Genomic DNA, 18,929 nt, shown 5'->3' on the forward strand with positions numbered 1-18,929 from the left:
GCCCGAAACGCTGGAAGTTGATTGGTGCAAGAGATAAAAGGCAGAAGAGGGAAATCTGATCGGAGAGGACAGAAGACCATGGAAGAAAGGGAATGGGGAAGGTGGGAGAGGGAGAAGGGATTGGGGAATGGTGAAGGGGGTGGTGCAATTTCTGGAAGTTCGAGGGATCGACTTTCGTGCCATCAGATTAAAGAATACAAGGTGCCAATCCTCCAAATGAGTGGTCTTACTACAGCAGCAGAAGCCACGGATAGACATGTCAGGATGGGAAAGGGAAGTAGAATTGAAAAGGGTGGCCACTAGGAGATCCTGCTTTTTTCTGGCGGGCACAGCCTAGGTGTTTGGCGAAGCGGTCTCCCAGTTATAAAATTCTACCCTCCTCCTACAAATCCGGCCCTCAAGGCCCTGGCAACATTCTCATGAATGAGTTTTCTTTAGCGGCAGGAAAACAGACGAGATGCACTTTGGTTGGAAAATACAGACATTTTATTTTTTCCACTTCATGCTGCAACAGTTGAGTCCAGCTGCTTACAAAGCAGTGCCCCCACCCTCGAGGGTGGGGGTCATCCTCGCCTGCTCCACAACCCCAGTGTAAATTATTTCAAAAACACAACCTCCAAACTGTTCCTGTGTCTTTGACTTAACTTTCACGCTGGTAATACTATCCGTGTGGCTCGTTTCACCTGCGTATACACTTATACATTTGAACTAGAATATAAACTTCTGCAAAAAAGAAGCATCTTTTAATATTTCACACATCTCCCATGTGTCGATGGAAGCACTTCTAACCCTTTCCCCACTTCATTTCTTCCCCTCCCACATAATTTCCCCGCTCATCCCAGATTCCCCACCTATCCCCACTGTGAAAGTGATAGGTAAACCAAGAGGAGCTAGCTCTCAGTTGGTTATAGTCCGTCTTTATCTACAACAAACGATTTTACTTACTGAAATTTTTGGCTGTTGATCAAAAAAATCACCACAAAATTTCCCTATGCACCTTCTTTTTTCAAATCGCCTATAACTGTTATTTCAATTCATAGCTTGTCAGAATAACTGGTGGGAAGATTAAGGAAGAAATTTTTATTGGTCATCAATGACAGGCAATTCGAAGAACTTCTAGTGGGACAGGAGAAAATCACATGGAAGGCATTCAAGGATGTTGTTGAAAATTGTCTTGGGCAGCTGCAGAGCACCAAACTATGTACAGCTGGTTGACAACATACCTCAAGCATACAAAACCATGAAGTGTAACATGTCACTAAAGATTCATTTCCTGCATTCCCATTTAGACTTCTTCCCTGAAAGTCTTGATGCTGTCAGTGATGAGCATGGGGAAAGGTTTCACCAGGACATTGTGGCCATGGAGAAATAGTATCAGGGCAACTGGAACCCATCAATGCTGGCTGATTATTGTTGGACACTTAAGGGAGAAGCCTCAGACACTGAGTACAAATGAAAGTCACCAACAAAACATTTTTTAGCTTAGTTGAACTATTGTAAAGCTTCAGCACCATTACACAATTAAACACATTATATTCTATAAAAGTTAAACTCTTGTTTCTCCAAATTCCTACGCGATACAAGTAGTCTGAAGTTATATTTGTATTTAGCTTCAAGCAGTCTATCGTAAACAAAAAAAAATCTGAGGATGCAACACTTTCAGAGAAAAAAAATATTGTCCAGTGTAGTCACTAATAACTAGCCCCAAATTCTCAAAGTTCTTAGGGTCGTTTCGTGGTAGCCGATAACACCAAAGGCAGCCAGCAGCCAGGTGATGTTAATTGTCCATTGGGTGTTGGCTTCCAGATTTCTGATCGACCTCTTCTCTTTGACTTCCAGTTAAGTTCTGGACTCAACATTGAAGATCAAAGCCCGCGTAGGTCGATTGGAAGCTGAGACCCGATGGCTTGGATGCACGAGTCGAAAGCCCAGTGTCTGAGAGTCTAAATGTCTAAATCCACTGGAGGCTGAGGGCCCTGGGATTAGAGGACTGTGTGTGTGCGTGGAGGGAGGAATGGGGGCTTGTTCTCCTCCTGTTGTTGCTTGTGTTCTGTAAACATAATGAGTATGCTATGTCGGTGCCAGAATGCGTGGTTGCTCCCAGCAAATCCTTGGGCTGTTAATACGAATGACCCATTTCACTATGTTTCGAGGTACCTCTGATAAATGAATCAGAGTCTGAACCCTGACAATACTCGGGGGATATGCCAACCAAGTGGTCTTGCACCCTAGCCGATGGCCAGCTGCCACCCAATTGCCCAGGTGGCACTCTGCCCACACACCTCATCTCGTAGCCGCTCCTGGAACATCTAGAGTTGGGCACAGACTCCTAACGCAGTGCAGACGCACGCGCGGCGCTGGAAGGTAGGGACCTGCAGTGTGAAAACCCCTAAAATGCCCAAGCCTCCGGCTTGAATTCAAGGGCAGCCAGGACGTGGATGTCACGGGGCTGCTTTCCAGTAACCTGCACTTGAAACAAAACTGCTTTCGTTCCTAACGTTCGGGAGGCAACGTGCCAACAGTATCAAGGGTAAACTGTGGCAATAAAATCCCCAGAATCTAATAAAGTCAGCCAAACTCAGCCAGGGCAGCACTGAGCAGTGAAAGGCATTGCCCTGAAACACTCAAAAACATCGTTAGGCTGCTTTCGCAGACCCTTTCAATTACTTGCCGGCACGTCTTCTTGGTTGCCCCTGGTTACAGTAGTACTGATTTTTGCACGGGTGACTATAGCAGCCACTAAACAGTAAACATTATTGTAAAGCTTTCTTATTCTGGTTTCTGGGGTAAGAGGACTGAGTACACAGAAGTTTCGAGCTGGAGTTCCCAGCCTGGGGTCTATGGACCACTTGGTTAATGGTTTTAAGAGAAAAAGGTTGGGAAACCTTGGTGTAAAGGATCGTAATAGAGGTGCGTTTTCTCTTATAATTAGGAATTGTCGACACAGGCACCTTGAAGGGCCCCTTGCTTGGATCAACTGTAGCACGCACACACACACACAAAACCCAACTCCTAAAAGTTTCGGAGCAGAAATTGTGACGGCGTTGAGCACCATGTCTAACGGCAAAACAAACTCCCCCCAAAAAAAAAAACACCCCCACAGGTAGCTGCCTCCCACAGACATTACACCCAACACTTAGCGAGCGAGAGTTGCGAAGTTAATAACTTCCCAGAAGAGGGATGGAGGCTGTGCTTCAACACTGTAGGGGTAATTAAAAATATAACCGAGGCACCGAAGGGTAAATCAGATTGTCAGAGAATTTCGGAGCACTGGCTTTAAATACTATGTTCCCCGAAGACGGGAAGAGTCGTTATCTTGAAGAAGCCTTGAGTAATCTAATGATCTCAGGAAACTAAAATACTGCAGATGCTGGAAAGCTGAAATAAACACAGCAGAAGTTGGGAACTTTATTGGCACTTTGTGAAGATGAGGGGGGTACTTTCACCCTCTTCACCCGGATAAAGGGACTTTGACATGAGGCCTGCTTACTTTTGCATACAAGATCTGAAGTTCACCCTACCTCCTACCAAGAGGAGCAGGACAGTTGTCCCAAGTACTTTCACTAATACGCAGCAAAGTGGTGAGTTGGTGCTTGTGGGACCTTGCATTGAACTTGCCTAGGTCTGATCATTGGCTAGGTTAGGGGGTGCTGGTTAGGCAGGGTGCCACACAAATGTCATATTTCGTTCTAAATTTCGATGGCATTCTCCTGGTGACTAAGTGGGACGGGGAGGAAGATGAACTCTCCCAGGAGGTCAGGCCCAGAGATCAAGATGTTGCCCACTTGTCAGTGGGGTTGGAGGACAGCAGGCCTTGGTACCACCCGACCAGCAGCTGCACACTGGAAGGGGATTTTGCGATCAAGTCCTCCCCACCCCTCACACCTTGAGCACAGCCAAAGCCCAATCGAGGGTTGACTGAGCAGCGAGAGTGCTGGCCGCCTGCCAACCCCGTTCACCTCTCCCAGGGCCGACCCGCCAGCTAACTCAATAGTCCCCTGCAAAACGTGACAATAATTAAAATATCTCACAGAACACTGGAGGAACTCAGCGGGTCTGCTGGCATCCGCAGAGGGAAGTGGACGGTTGACATTGCGGGTCGAGACTCTTCATCTGGTCAACATTGACTGCCCATTTCCCTCCACAGGTGTTGCCTGACCTGTTGTGTTCCTCCAAAACTGCATTATAGCTCCAGATTCCAACATCTGCAGTAGCTGTGTCACCATATCTGCTCAGTGGATGTAAAAACACACAGCAAGGAATCACCCTTTGCTCCCCAATTCCATCTTGGGCATCACTCGCACCACCCCCCCACCCCAGAAGTTCAGCAAGCATCCCTGTGACCCATTGCCTACCCCACAATTTTCATACAACACAGATGTATTTCTTCCACCAGGATCGCGACAGAGTCCTCATTTTGTTGGCGGTCAGCGCCTTCATCTTGCGCTCGCTGGCCTCCTGCCTGTCCAGCTGGCGGAGGCCGCAGACAATGGCCATGTCGAAGACCTCCTTCAGGTTCTTCTGGGTCAATGAGGAGCACTCGATGTAGGCCACGGCCCCGATCTTCTCAGCCAGGCTGTGGGCCGCGGCTGAGGGTACCGGCTTCTCCTTGCAAGCGGCCAGGTCGATCAGCACCTTGACATCTCCGCGAAGGTCGCACTGGGTCCCCACCAGGACCACAGGGGCGGTGGGGCAGTGGGACCGGATCTCGGGCATCCACTTCTCCACCACGTTCTGGAAGGACGAGGGACTGACCACGCTGAAGCAGAGGAGGAAGACGGCCGAGTTGTGGTAACAGAAGGGACGGAGCTTGTCGAACTCGTCCTGGGGGAAGCAGGGGAGAGGAAAGAGAGACAAGAGACAAGAGGTGGGTTCGGAGTTATCCAACGCTTCTGCCGAGACCATCCCAGCTTCAGACATGCCCCGAGCCATGTTGGAAACTCGGCAGCCAATAATCAGTGTGAAAAATTAGTGAAAAGAATAAAACTTCCCTTTGAACTTTTTCATGTAGAGAGTGGCACAAGTGTGGGACGAGCTGCCAGCGGAAGTGGTGGACCCAAGTTCGACTGTAACGTTTAAAAGAAGTTTGGACAAATCAGTACTGTGCAGAAGTCTTAGGCATATGTATATCTAGGGTGCCTAAGACTTTTGCACAGTACTGTGGTAATTTTCTGTATGGCAACGTATTGCAGCCCCAATAAAAATCATGACCTACGTGAGTGATGATAAACCTGATATGGGACACAGAAGTTAATAGGTTCTTGATTAGTCGTGGTCTCAAAGGTTACGGGGAGAAAGCAGGAGATTGGGGTTGAGAGGGATAATAAATCAGTCATGATGGAGTGCTAGGGCAGGCTCCATGGGCCAAAAGGCCTCATTTTGCTTTCACGTCTTGTGTGCCTGTTACTGGGAGGCTTCACTGAGGCCAGGTGAAAGGCCAAAGGTGTAGAGTGACCAAGGTGCACCGAGGGCGAAGGGGGCGGGAGGACCACTGCGTAAATACTCACTTGTCCTGCCGTGTCGCACAGCTGCAGTCTTATCGGGGTCCCGTTGACCTGCACCACAGCTACGAGACAAAGGAAACTTCTGTTAGGTTAACTTTCGTGCCGGGATAGAAAAGATTGAACAAAGTGAATATTCGACCCGAGACACAGGGGTGGTGTTACCCAACACATACACATGAAAGGCTGGAGGAACTCAGCAGGCCAGGCTGCATCTGTGGAGATGAATGGACAGTCAATCTTTCAGGCCGAGACGCTTCATCAGGGCTGAAAAGGAAGGGGACAGAAGCTTCCCAAGTTCTTGTTCGAGCTTCTGCTCCCTTCCTTTCCAATCCTGAAGAGGCATCTCAAACTAAAATATCAACAATTTACTCTTCTCCATTGATCAGGGGCTCCCAACCGTTTTTTATGTCATGGGCCCTACCATTAACCGAGGGGTCCGTGGACCTGAGTCCCTCCAGCGTTGTGTGCGTGTTGATCGAGATTTCCAGCAAGGGCAGAATCTCCTGGGTTTTCGTTTTATTCCTCACAGCGAGGTGACCGCTCGGCCCATCGAGACTGTACCCAGCGTTCGGCAATCCCACTGCACAGCCGGTCATTTCCCCGTCATCCCGTGCTCAGTCTCACCACCGGCCTACACCAGGGACAACGCACGGCAGCCAGTTCACCCTACCAACCCACACGCCTCGGGCAAATCGGAACCCCAGCGCCCAGGGAATCCCGCGCAGTCGCAGGGAAGGCGTCCAAACGTCACGCGGGCAGCACTGAAGGTCGGATAAAACCGGGAGGACGGGAGGACAGGGATTTCACTCACTAATAATCCCTGCCGGGAAACCTGATCTGAAGACTTTAGACTTTGGACTCTGTGCAGGGACAGGCAGATTATGACGTTGAACAAACATTCTGAGCGGGAGATCAGAGGTCCCTTGGTCTCACATCAGGGCTGTGGGTAGAAGCCCTGTGGTACCAACATCGATGGGTCTCCAGCACCCACCTCCCTCCCAACTAGCGGCGACTCACAGAAGCGTACACACACCTCCTGATGTGCCGGAGACGGAAAGTCCCAAGCCTGACCTTGAGTTTCTGTTCAGTTTTTTTTCATCTCGTACAGCTTGCTTAACTTTACAAGCACTTTGTGTAGCTGGGAGGGGGAGGGGAACAGTCCTCAGTCCTTCCTTCTGAGCAGCGGTGCCCGGCCGAACAGTCGAATTGCTGCCCATGACACTGGGGGGGGGGGGGGGGCGACAGGCGAGGTGCCAAGGGTCCACGGTACCCCAGCAGCAAAAGGACCAAAGGTCGTTCTGTGCCAGCGCCCTGGGTTTTAGGAATTGATCCGCACACCAGCAACAACTTGCATTTGTACAGCACCTCCCACATAGGACAACGACGTATTTGACCGAGCTGGCCAAGGACGGAGAGAGGGCGTGTCACTGCTTACTTAGCAGTGAGGCCGAAAAGTTCCACTTTACTTTGAGGCAAGTGCCCCTGGTGGCTCTGGCCGAGTTCACAACTCACTGCAGTCTTTTCCAGATCCTGCGCAGTGGCCAGTGCCGCATCTGGTCAGAATGTTCCCCAGGGTACCTCATCTGCCGGAATCCTCAGAGACGGACTCAGCCAGCATGGGGAAGTGCCGGAGAACTGGGGCTGATTTTGGTCCGGCATCGACCGACGGATGGAATGCGGGGGGGGGGGGGGGGCGCGGGAAGAAGAGGGAGGAAACGGGATCGGTGGCTGCTCCACATGGACACAGTGGGCCGGGTGGCCTGTTTCACAGCGGCCTACCAGCCAGAGAGCCGACCCTGATGTCCGGTCCAGCACGGTCCGTGCGTGTGGAGTTTGCATGCTCCCACTGGGGTTTCTCACTCCCCTTCCCAACCGAGTGCTCAGCTCGCTTCCCAAATCCCAACCCCTGGTGGATTTGCAAGCCAAACGGCTGCTGTACATTGTGGGACACCCCCCCCCCCACCCTCAGCTGGATCCATTTACCACCCTCCACCCCTTCCCCTCTCCTCGCATAGCAGCCATCTTCCCTCGTCCCTCCCAGTCCAGGAGGGAGAGGGGTCACAAGCTGAAATGTTGAAATGGGGGGGGGGGGTAAGGAACAGGATACAGAAAATGTGGGGGTGGAGGAATTTATCCGAGAGCTGGTATAGATCATTGCCTTCCGTCCAAAGGCAATAGTGACCATCTTTTTACTCTTCCTCGTCCTGAACGTTTCAAAATTTCAAAGTACTCTTTTTGAAGAAAGCACACGTTATAACCCTGAGGTTCAGCTCCTCACAGCCAGCCACAGAACAAAGATAATCCATTAGAAAAAGACCGACAAGCACCCCAATGTGCAGAGGAAAATTAAAAAAAAAACAAATTGTGTGCTCTGGTCCGGAGGCATCCACTGACCCTCGGTTCAGCGCAGAGCCGACTAAAGCCCGCAGAGCAGCGAGCTGAACCGGCCCATCCCTCGCCTCGGGCCCCGGCACCCCGATCTTTCCGATGCGGCCCAGCGCCTAAATTGTCGTCCAAACACCGGGTTCGGTCGCCCCGATACACTCTGGGGCCTGGGCCCCGCAGCTTCGATTCCACCTGTATGTCGCCTTTCCAGTTCGGCCGGTCGCTTAAAACCAATGGAACCTCGGGGCTCCCATGCTCTCGGCGATGAGCCCTCGCCTCGGGCCTGCCACGTCGAACCATCTCCCAGCTCAAAGTGCAGTTACAGGGTATCGCTTACGATGACCGTTTACCAGAGAAAAGGAGAGTGATCAACAAAGTAAACACGAGGAATTCTGCAGGTGCTGGAAATTCAAGCCAGTCCGCCAGAGAAAGCAGGATCTCCCAGTGGCCACACATTTTAATTCCACATCCCATTCCCATTCTGACATGTCTATCCACGGCCTCCTCTACTGTAAAGATGAAGCCACACTCAGGTTGGAAGAACAACACCTTATATTCCGTCTGGGTAGCCTCCAACCTGAGGGCATGAACATTGACTTCTCTAACTTCTGCTAATACCCCACCTCCCCCTCATACCCCATCCGTTATTTATTTATATACACACATTCTCTCTCTCTCTCTCTCTCTCCTTTTTCTCCCTCTGTCCCTCTCACTATACCCCTTGCCCATCCTCTAGGTTTTTCCCCCTCCCCCTTGTCTTTCTCCCTAGGCCTCCTGTCCCATGATCCTCTCATATCCCTTTTGCCAATCAACTGTCCAGCTCTTGGCTCCATCCCTCCCCCTCCTGTCTTCTCCTATCATTTCGGATCTCCCCCTCCCCCTCCCACTTTCAAATATCTTACTAGCTCTTCTTTCAGTTAGTCCTGACGAAGGGTCTCGGCCCGAAACGTCGACTGTACCTCTTCCTAGAGATGCTGCCTGGCCTGCTGCGTTCACCAGCAACTTTGATGTGCGTTGCGTGATGAACAAAATATTTTGTTATTTTCTTTGTTCCCAGACACAAGTTGCTGAGACTCACCTGTGCCATCTAAAATGTTGAAAAAAGTTTCCTTTTTATCGTTTCCCAGTGAACTTCACCTCTCCCCCTCACCCCACCACTCAGATCACAACATGCTTCTGAAAAATAAGCACTTCCTTCCTGGGTATTCTCTAGTGTCTCCCAGGTAAGCAATCCAAACGAGATCCCGCTGCCTGTAACCATCTCATAGTTGGCTACACTTCACTAAGTACCCTTATAATGCTCCCTGCCCTAGTTAAAACAGCTCCACCTTCCCCATGAACATGAAGCCAAATCCCTGGAAACCCCTCTTCCCAACCAGATCACTCCTCAGGAATTCCCGAGGGTGGGACTCATCTCCATAGGAGATAGGGAGAGCGAGAGACTTTGTAGAATGAGTCATAACAAAGAAGAAACCTTTGTGGTGTGACCACCCAAGCTAAGTATGATGGTCTCCTACGGCAGGGTTTTCCCAACCTTTTTATATCACGGACCAGTGCCAATAAGCAAGGGTCTGTGCCCCCCCAGCCCCTGGATGGGAACCCCTGTTGCAAGGGGTTGTCTATTGGCTGGCCGTTGGCGCATGGCCACGTGTTTAAAGCGTCGGTCTAGTGATCTGAAGGTCACTAGTTCGAGCCTCAGCTGAGGCAGCATGTTGTGTCCTTGAGCAAGGCACTTAACCACACATTGCTCTGCGACGACACCGGTGCCAAGCTGTATCGGCCCGAGTGCCCTTCCCTTGGACAACATCGGTGGCGTGGAGAGGGGAGACTTGCAGCATGGGCAACTGCCGGTCTTCCATACCAGGGTCCCCAACCTTTTTTGCATCGCGGACCGGTTTACTATTGATAATATTCTTGCGGACCGGCTGACTGGGGGCCGGGGGGGGGGGTGCGGGGTGGTGTTAAAGTAGGGTTAAGCTCACCTCGACATGTCTTTTACAGTTAAGGTTGCCAACTTTCTCACTCCCAAATAAGGGACAAAAGTAGCAGTCAAATCCCAGGACACTTTACCCCAGGAAAGACTACCATGACCATGATGCCTTGCACGGGCACCTGTGTGTGCATGCGTGACGTACGCGCACATCACATGCGCACGTTCCGATTTTTCCCCCCACAAATCGGTTTTGCCTTCATCTTCCCGACTATACTGTACATACATTATTTCTACTTTATATAGGCTGTGTATTTATCATATCATTCCTGCTTTTACTATATGTTAGTGTTATTTATTTTCTGTTTTATGTGTTATTTGGTATGATTTGGTAGGTTATTTTTTGGGTCTGGGAACGCTCAAAAATTTTTCCCATACAAATTAATGGTAATTGCTTCTTCGCTTCACGCCATTTTGGCACGAAAGTTTTCATAGAAACGCTCTACCTTAGTGGGGGAAATACGGGACAAGGGCAGTCCCGTATGGGACAAACCAATTTAGCCCAATATACGAGATGTCCCGGCAAATACGGGACAGTTGGCAACCCTATGCTCAAGTTCAACAGTGCGTGACAGGGAATGAGGAAAGGTGCAGCTGACTCATATCACTTCCTCGCGTTGGGGTGGTTGGGGACTGCTGTTCCATACAACCTTGCCCAGGTCTGCGCCCTGGAAACCTTCCGAGGTGCAAATCCATGGTCTCACAAGACTAATGAAAGCCCACTATTATTGGTTGGCCTTCAGTTGGCCAGAGTCCAATCCGGGATCCACATAACTGGGACGTTAGGGTGGATTCCCTTAATGGAGAACGCCTGTGCGTGACCTTGTTCAACGCGGGGAGGCAGATACACTGGACGGTCCTTGACAGGTCGGGGTCAGGGTCCAGTGACATGAAGTGAAAGGTGACTGAGGACCCTTCACTACTGTTGTGATGTGCCATCACCTTCAGTGAAAGGTTATGGTGGGAACTGGGAGATGGGTTGGTAATGAACTAATCAATCTAACCTGGACAAAAACTAGTGATCATTGGGATTTTAGCACAAGTTCTTTGATCGCAAATTAATACAAACATGCTGTTGAGAACAGTCGACGATCTCCTCACTTCAGAGTTTGGGGTGGCATGGTAGCATAGTGGTTAGCATAACAGATTACGGTACCAGTGACCCAGGTTCAATTCCCGCCACTGCCTGTAAGGAGTTTGTACGTTCTCCCCGTGACTGCGCGGGTTTCCTCCCACAGTCCAAAGACGTAGCGGTTGGTAGGTTAATTGGTCATTGTAAATCATCCTGTGATTGGACAATTGGGTTATTGCTGAGTGGCATAGTTCAAAGGGCCAGAAGGGCTTATTCCACCCCATATCTCAATAAATAAATATTTCCACCAGGCTTTTTAAAACCTGCTCCTCTCTCTGCCACCCAACTGCTCTTCAGAATCCCACGGGGGGGGGGCGGGGAAGAAAAATCGCTCAGACGTGTTCTTTACATATCTGAAAGTATCACAACAGTTAGCTCCTTTCGCGAGGTCAGGGGAATGGCCTCGTCGGTCAGTGCCCCGGTTCCTGTCAAAGGGCAGAATCAGCGGGGGTACAGAATGGGACGTGGAAAAAGACAGAAAACATACTGACCTCATTTTCCCGCCCCCCCCCCCCAGTGATATGCGGCTGCTCTGATCTTTGGGGGTGGGTGGGCAAGGTTACAAGACGTCATGATTACTTCATTTTGCGTAATACTGATCGATGGAACTCTTTGGAGAGAGCGGGATCTAACCCATGCCAGAGACTCTGGCTAAACTTTACTCTGCATCTAACTCTGTATTTTTTTTTAAAAGTGTGTGTTTGTGTGTGTGTTTTGATTTTGTTAAGTGCCTTTATTTATACCAAAAATATCTTTACGGCATCGACACAAACATGAATTATCCCTGCTGCCAAGGGAAAAAAATGTAAACACAGTCATCTTGTCTCCCCTCAGAGACAAGACAATCAGCCCATCATGAACAGGTAAAGGCCTCCCCACCCCTCCGTCTACACGGAGCGTTGTCGTGGCAAAGCAGTGCCCATCGTCAGGGACTCCCCCCACCCACGCCCCGCTCTCTTCCCCGTTGCCATCAGGTGCTGAACCTGGTGGTAAAGGAGCCTCAGGACTCACACCACCGGGTTCAGGAACAGTTATTGGCCCCTCAACCATCAGGCTCTTGAACCAGAGGGGACGACTCCACTCACTCCAACACTAATGCAACCTATGGACTCACTTTCAAGGCATCCCCAACTCACGTCCTCAATATTTATTGCTTATTATTATCATTTTCTTTTGTAATTGCACGGTTTGTCTCTTGCACGTCCGATTTCCTCTTTAATTCTACCGCGTTCCTTTGTATTTACAAACTGATGCAGTTTGTGGACTAGACTCTACAATGTCTGGTTGCTATTTTGGGCGACTTTTGAAACAAGCCAGCCTGCGGATAACGAACACTGAGCCGAACTAGATATACCTGGACTCTTTCAATTTGGTGTTTTACATTCTGTGCTTTTTCACTTTTTTTTTTCGTTGCCGTTTGCATGACTTGTTTTTCTTTACGCGCGGTGGGTGGGGGTTTTTTTTTCTTTGACGTTTTTCTTTGAGCGGCTTGGTTCCATGGTTTGTTTTGTGGCTGTCTGTGAGAACGGTGAATCTCAGGGTTGTACGCCCCATACATACTTTCATAATAAATGTACTTGGGCCACAGTTTGAGGATAGAGGGGAAGCCTTTTAGGACCGAGATTAGGAAAAACTTCTTCACACAGAGTGTGGTGAATCTGTGGAATTCTCTGCCAGAGGAAACAGTTGAGGCCAGTACATTGGCTATATTTAAGAGGGAGTTAGATATGGCCCTTGTGGCTAAAGGGATCAGGGGGTATGGAGGGAAGGCTGGAGCGGTGTTCTGAGTTGGATGATCAGCCATGATCATAATAAATGGCGGTGCAGGCTCGAAGGGCCGAATGGCCTACCCCTGCACCTATTTTCTATGTTTCTATGTTTAGTGTGAACGCCTGCAAGAAAGTGAATCTGCGCGTCGTGTGCAGTGACATATATGCACTTTGATAGTAAATTGACTTTGAACTTTGAGAAGTCGCTCCGGGCCTCTTGCTCCAGAGGAAACTACCACACTGTCTCCAATCGTTCCTCAGCCACAATCTTCCTGTCCCGGGAACATCCTAAACCTCCTGTGAACCCTCACTTGCCTTTCCGCTGAGGTGATCGGAGCCGTGCTGTGGCCCGATCAGAGTCACTTTATTGCCAGCCTGTGAAACAGCCCAGAATTGACTGTGGTTCGGTGCCGAGTGTAAAACACAGGACAATACCGTATCAGACAACACAATAGCGAACAACAATTCACAAGACAAGAGGTGCAAACAGCCATGAGTAAGCAACAATTAGCAGAACGGTCACATGCGTAAACATCAATAATCACACTGAAATATGAACAGACTCAAAAATTATCAACAGAACAAGGAGAACAGGAAAGGCCATTTGACAGATGTTGTGAGGGTATTACACCTGAGTGAGTTTTGTTGAGAAGCTGGATAACTACAGGAAAGAAGCTTCAGAGGTGATGTGTAGGCCTGGTGGTGATGGACTTGTAGCGTCTCCCTGACAGCCGCTGATCTCCGCTGGGTGGGCCACTCATTGCAACCTGGACTTGGACCACCAGCATAAACTTTCTTTTATAAACCATATCTTATTATTGCCAAACCTGGCTTTGATAGGGGCTTTTATATTCAATCAGAAAAATCACAAACCACTTTATAACAATTTTTTTTTTTTTTTTAAAAGAATTATAGTGCTGTAACATAATACAGTCATCAGGCTCCTGAACCAGTGTGGATAACTTCACTCACCCCAACTCTGAACTGATTCCACACATCAGATTCCTGAACCAGTGTGGATAACTTCACTCACCCCAACTCTGAACTGATTCCACACATCAGATTCCTGAACCAGTGTGGATAACTTCACTCACCCCAACTCTGAACTGATTCAACAACCTCAATTTCAAGGACTCCAACTCATGTCTGCAGTATTGTTTATTGCAACAATTTGTCTTTTTCCACATTGGTTGTTTGTCAGTCTCCATGTATAGATTTTTTTCCACTCTGATAAATTGTATTCTCTTTATTTTCCTGTAAATGTCTGCAAGAACCGTGTGCTGCTTTACAGTACCAGCGACCCGGGTTCAATTCCTGCCGCTGCCTGTAAGGAGTTTGTACGTTTTCCCTGTGACCGCGTGGGTTTCCTCCGGGTGCTCCAGTTTCCTCCCACAGTCCAAAGGCATACCGGTTGGTAGGTTAGTTGGTTGTTGTAAATTGTTCCGTTGATTAGGCTGGGATTAAATCGAGGGTTCGCTGGGTGGTGTGGCTCGAAGGGCTGGAAGGGTCTATTCTGAAATGTATCTCAATCAACAAACAAAAACAAATAAATCTCAAGGTAGCATGCACTTTGATAATAAATGGCGTATTGCAACCAACTTAACAAGGAAACTCCTGTCAAATAATCTTTCCACCCATAAGGTTAGTGCTAGCTCCTGGAAGAGTATCACCTATACTCTCTCCATATTTCCAGATTCTACACAGTAGGAGCAGTTTACAGCAGTACAGAAAAAGGCCATTCAGACCATCTAGACTATGATAACCATCAAGCACTCACGTACAATAATTCTATTTTATTCTCCCCCCCCCACACACACATTTCCATCAACTCCTCTCATAATAACACCACTCACTTACATCCCAAGGGCAATTTAGTGCAGCCAATTATTTCACCAAAGCTGCTCATCTTTGGGACCCGGGGGGGGGGGGGGACCACCAGGAGAACATGCAAACTCCACACAGACAGCGCCCGAGGTCAGCACTGAACCAGGGTGTCTGGGACGGAGGCAGCGGCACCGCCACGTCTGGTGACACGGATTGCCAGTGAGATAACGATCACAGCACCAGGATCAACTCTTCGTCTTCCTCCGCACAACTCCACAGGATCGTTTCCACCCAGTGATCCTGCTCCAATCCGGCACTCAGTGCTCAAAATCAAAAACACAAGAGCAATAAAGAAAAATTGTATTGTGTTCGACTGCAGACTGCTGCAAAATTCATGGAGACAGGGACTTGGACTACATTCTTCTGTCTTTACTGTTATCTGTTATTTGCGTGTGTGACTGTTGGCACTGTGTTTTGCATTGTGGCCCCCGGAGTAACACTGTTTTGTTTGGCTGTATTCATGGGCATTCATATCTGGTTGAATGACAATTAAACTTTGAACTGAAGAGATTCTTCAGATGCTGGAAATCCAGGGAGAGACAGAAAGAAATGCACAAAACGTTGGAGAAACTCAGCAGGTCAGGCAGTACGCTGCAGAGACTCAGCTCCATCACAGGCACAAGCCCCTGCAGTGTCCAGGACATCTTCAGGGAGCAAAGCCTCAAAAAGGCAGCATCCATCATTCAGCACCCCCATCACTCAGGACACGCCCTGTTCTCATTGCTACCATCGGGAAGGAGGTACAGGAGCCTGAAGACACACACACACACTCAACAATTCAGGAACAGCTTCTTACATAAGAACTTAAGAAACAGGAGCAGGAGTCGGCCATCCAGCCCATCGAGCCTGCCCCGCCATTCAATAAGATCACGGCTGATCTGTCCGTAAACTCAGCTCCATCTACCTGCCTTTCCCCCATAACCCTTAATTCCCTTACTATGTAAAAACCTATCGAACTGTTTCTTAAATATATTTAGTGAGGAAGCCTCAACTGCTTCCCTGGGCAGAGAATTCCACAGATTCACCACTCTCTGGGAAAACCAGTTTCTCCTCATCTCCATCCTAAATCTTCTCCCCTGAATCTTGAGGCAATGCCCCCTAGTTCTAGTCTCACCTACCAATGGAAACAGCTTTCCTTATCTATCCCTTTTAAAATTTCTTCCCCTCTGCCATCCGATTTCTGAATGGACATTGAACCCATGAACACTACCTCATTACTTTTATCCCCCCCCATTTTTGCTCTACTTAGTTTTTACATAGATACACATACTCGTTTTAATTATGTATTGCCATTATACTGTTGCCACAAAGACAAATGTCACGATATCAAACCGGATTCTGATCTATAGACGGGAAGAAACAGTTTAGTGTTTGGGCTGAGACCGTCCATCGGGGCTTAGTGGACCCGTGCAACAGGACAATTGAATCACCGACCTTTAGCTCAGACCAACATAGTACCCCCAAGTTGCAAGGGTTCGCTCCGTCACAGGGATCTTTCTGTCTTTCTCTCCCACCTGTCTCGGGCACCCAACTCCCCTCTCCCAGCCAGCTCCCACCCTCCAACTCGGTTCTACTTCCTCTCCTCCTCGTAGGGCCGACGCTGCCTCTCCAGCCTCTGGACCCGCCACTACTCACCCACAGACCGTGAACACGACTGCATCCCGCAGACGCTGGGAGTGCGACGCAGCACACGGACGCACAGAACGCTGGAGGTCAGGCTGCACCTCTAATGCCCGAGGGTCCCGGCCTGAAACGCCGACAGCTCCCCCCAGCAGATCGCGTTCTGCCGCTGCGAAATCCTGGGTTCGGTTCCCACCGCCGCGGACTCTTGGACACCCGTGCCCGATTTCCTGGGTAAACTCTTGCATGACCACCTCCTCCTTTAACCACCCCATTTAGTCACTGACACGCCAGGGGCGCTTGTTCAGAATAACTTCGGCCGCGTTGCTTTTACCGCAACGGCCTTGGCCGGGAGTTATTCGGTAAACAGCGATACTTAATCACAACCGCTGATCAATGGGGGGAAAAAAAAGTTTCCATGCTAGCTAACTGGGGTTCATTTACTTGTCCAGCACAGAACTAATTTCAAGATTGCATTGACCCCCCCCAAAGAAAACTCCCGCGACCATCGAATCACTCAACACAAGTACATTTTTAAAATCGATTAACAACGCGTGCCGTCCCCATCGCTGTACCCCTAATCGTGCCAAAAGCACCCATAAAAAAAAAAGGTCTCAGATTGTGCAGATCGTGAGCGTTGTCATCGTCGCAGGGAGGGACAGAGGGACAGACGGACACCATTCGGTCCATCTAGTCCGGGCCGAAACCATTTAAACTGCCTCCTCCCATCGACCGAGACCACAGCCCCCCATACCCCCACTATCCATGTACCTGTCCAAACTTTGCTTAAAAGTAAGCTTTATTATCAGAGTGCATAGGTCAGCACATACAACCCCAAGATTCATTTTCCTGCGGGCATACTCGGTAAATCTATAGAAATCGAGCTCGCCTGCACCCACCTGTACCGGCGCCTCGTCCCACACTCTCACTACATGACCAAATTTGTTTTTGCTCTCGTTACACGACCCATTTATTTTTATATATTGAAATTTTATTTTAAAAAATTATTATGCATTATAATGTACTGACGCCGCAAAACAGCACATTTCACGACATATGCCGGTGGTAATAAATCTGATTCGGAACGGGCGGTTAACCTGAAAGCCTGCATTTCGTTTTAACTATGGCCACGCTTTGGAATGGACCGTAAGATACGGGAGCAGAATTAGGCCATTTGGCCCATCGAGTCTACTCCGCCATTTCATCATGGCCGATCTAATTCCCACCCCCACCCCCTATCTGCTGCCTTTCTCCCCGTATCCCTTCGTGCCCTGACTAACCTCTGTCTTAAAACATACTTGGTGCGACTTTATCGAGGGAGTAAGGCACCGGCCTCAGCAATTGCAGCGTGAAGCCAACATTTCCACTGTCAGTAACAAGCTAGTATAAAGACGATCTTTGAACCTTGCTGCTACCTAACCGATAAAACGTGGAACCCGCCAGCGGAATATTTTACTGCAAAGACTTTTTTGGCTGGAAAAGCACAAATTAGTTATTTTTTTAAAATGCAGATGACATATAATGAGGAATACCTACCCGAGAAGTCGTCAAAAGCGGTCGGGACGTACTTGGTTGGGTAACCGTTCGTTGTATAACTCACGACGAGACTCGTTTTACCAACTGCCCCGTCTCCCAGTAGGACGCATTTGAGGAACCGCTCCCGGGGGCTGCCGTTCCGAGTGTCCTGCCTGGGTCTGTGGGGCGGCACGGGAGGAGCGAACTGTACTCGATAGTCCAACAGATCCTGGGGAGGCATTATTCAGCCTGCGGGAGGAGAAGACGGGTCTTCGCAACTACCCAAATATGGGGGAAAAAAAAACTTTTTTTTTCCGCGTCGTGTCAACTTCGTGGGAAGGAGAGCTGGCGGCTAAAGAGCCTCCTGGCACTCAATCCCACTCCTCCCCTCTAAAGTTCAATCGCTCTGGAACAATTGGACTCCCTCCCTCTTTTATAGACACCGCCGGCGAGCTCCGCCCCTCGAAGCGGCCGTGACAGAGCGATTGTGATAGAGAGGCAGAGCCGATTGAAACCGGGGCGGGGAAGCGGAAGGCGGGGAAAAAAAAACTTTTAAAAAACTCTCGTGGGAAGAACAGTTTGTTAAAAGCGGAAAGGATACCACAATTAGAAAATCTGAACGCACGTCGACACCGAATCCGGCCGGGCGGTCCTCTAATTCTGCTCCTGTGTGTTAATTTGCTCCAGTTTTAAAAGCGTATAATACCCACGCACACACACACACTGGCCGCTTTATCTAGTACCTCCTGTACCTAATTAAGTGGCCACAGAGTCCTCGGTTGCTGCAGCCTGTCCACTTCAGCGGTCAAAGTGTTGTCCGTTCAGAGATGCTCTTCTGCACACCACTGTTGTAACGCGTGGTTATTTGAGTTCCCGTCGCCTTCCCGTCAGCCTGAACCCGCCTGGCCGTTCATTAACAAGGTGTTTTCACCCGCAGACTGGATGTTTTTGTCTCTCGCACCATTCGCTGTAAACTCTAGAGACTGCCGTGCGTGAAAACCCCAGGAGATCAGCCGTTTCTGAGATACTCAAACCGCCCCGTCTGGCACCAACAATCACTCCACGGTCAAAGCCACTTAGATCACATTTCTTCCCCCATTCTTATGTTTGTTCTGAACTACAACTGAACC

At 49.3% G+C, this 18,929-nt stretch overlaps 1 protein-coding gene across 1 annotated transcript; it reads right to left on the reverse strand.

The window, feature by feature from the left end:
- Nucleotides 1-345: 345 nt before the first annotated feature.
- Nucleotides 346-18,218, reverse strand: rhoub (ras homolog family member Ub). Its single transcript, XM_072269862.1, has 3 exons — nucleotides 17,821-18,218; nucleotides 5,508-5,566; nucleotides 346-4,824 (listed from the first exon to the last, which is right to left on the reverse strand). Exons 1-3 carry the CDS (start codon nucleotides 18,038-18,040, stop codon nucleotides 4,366-4,368), a joined length of 738 nt encoding a protein of 245 aa, XP_072125963.1. The 5' UTR covers nucleotides 18,041-18,218; the 3' UTR covers nucleotides 346-4,365.
- Nucleotides 18,219-18,929: the final 711 nt, after the last annotated feature.

This window comes from Mobula birostris, chromosome 10 (assembly GCF_030028105.1).
Source record: "Mobula birostris isolate sMobBir1 chromosome 10, sMobBir1.hap1, whole genome shotgun sequence".
NCBI lineage: Eukaryota > Metazoa > Chordata > Chondrichthyes > Myliobatiformes > Myliobatidae > Mobula > Mobula birostris.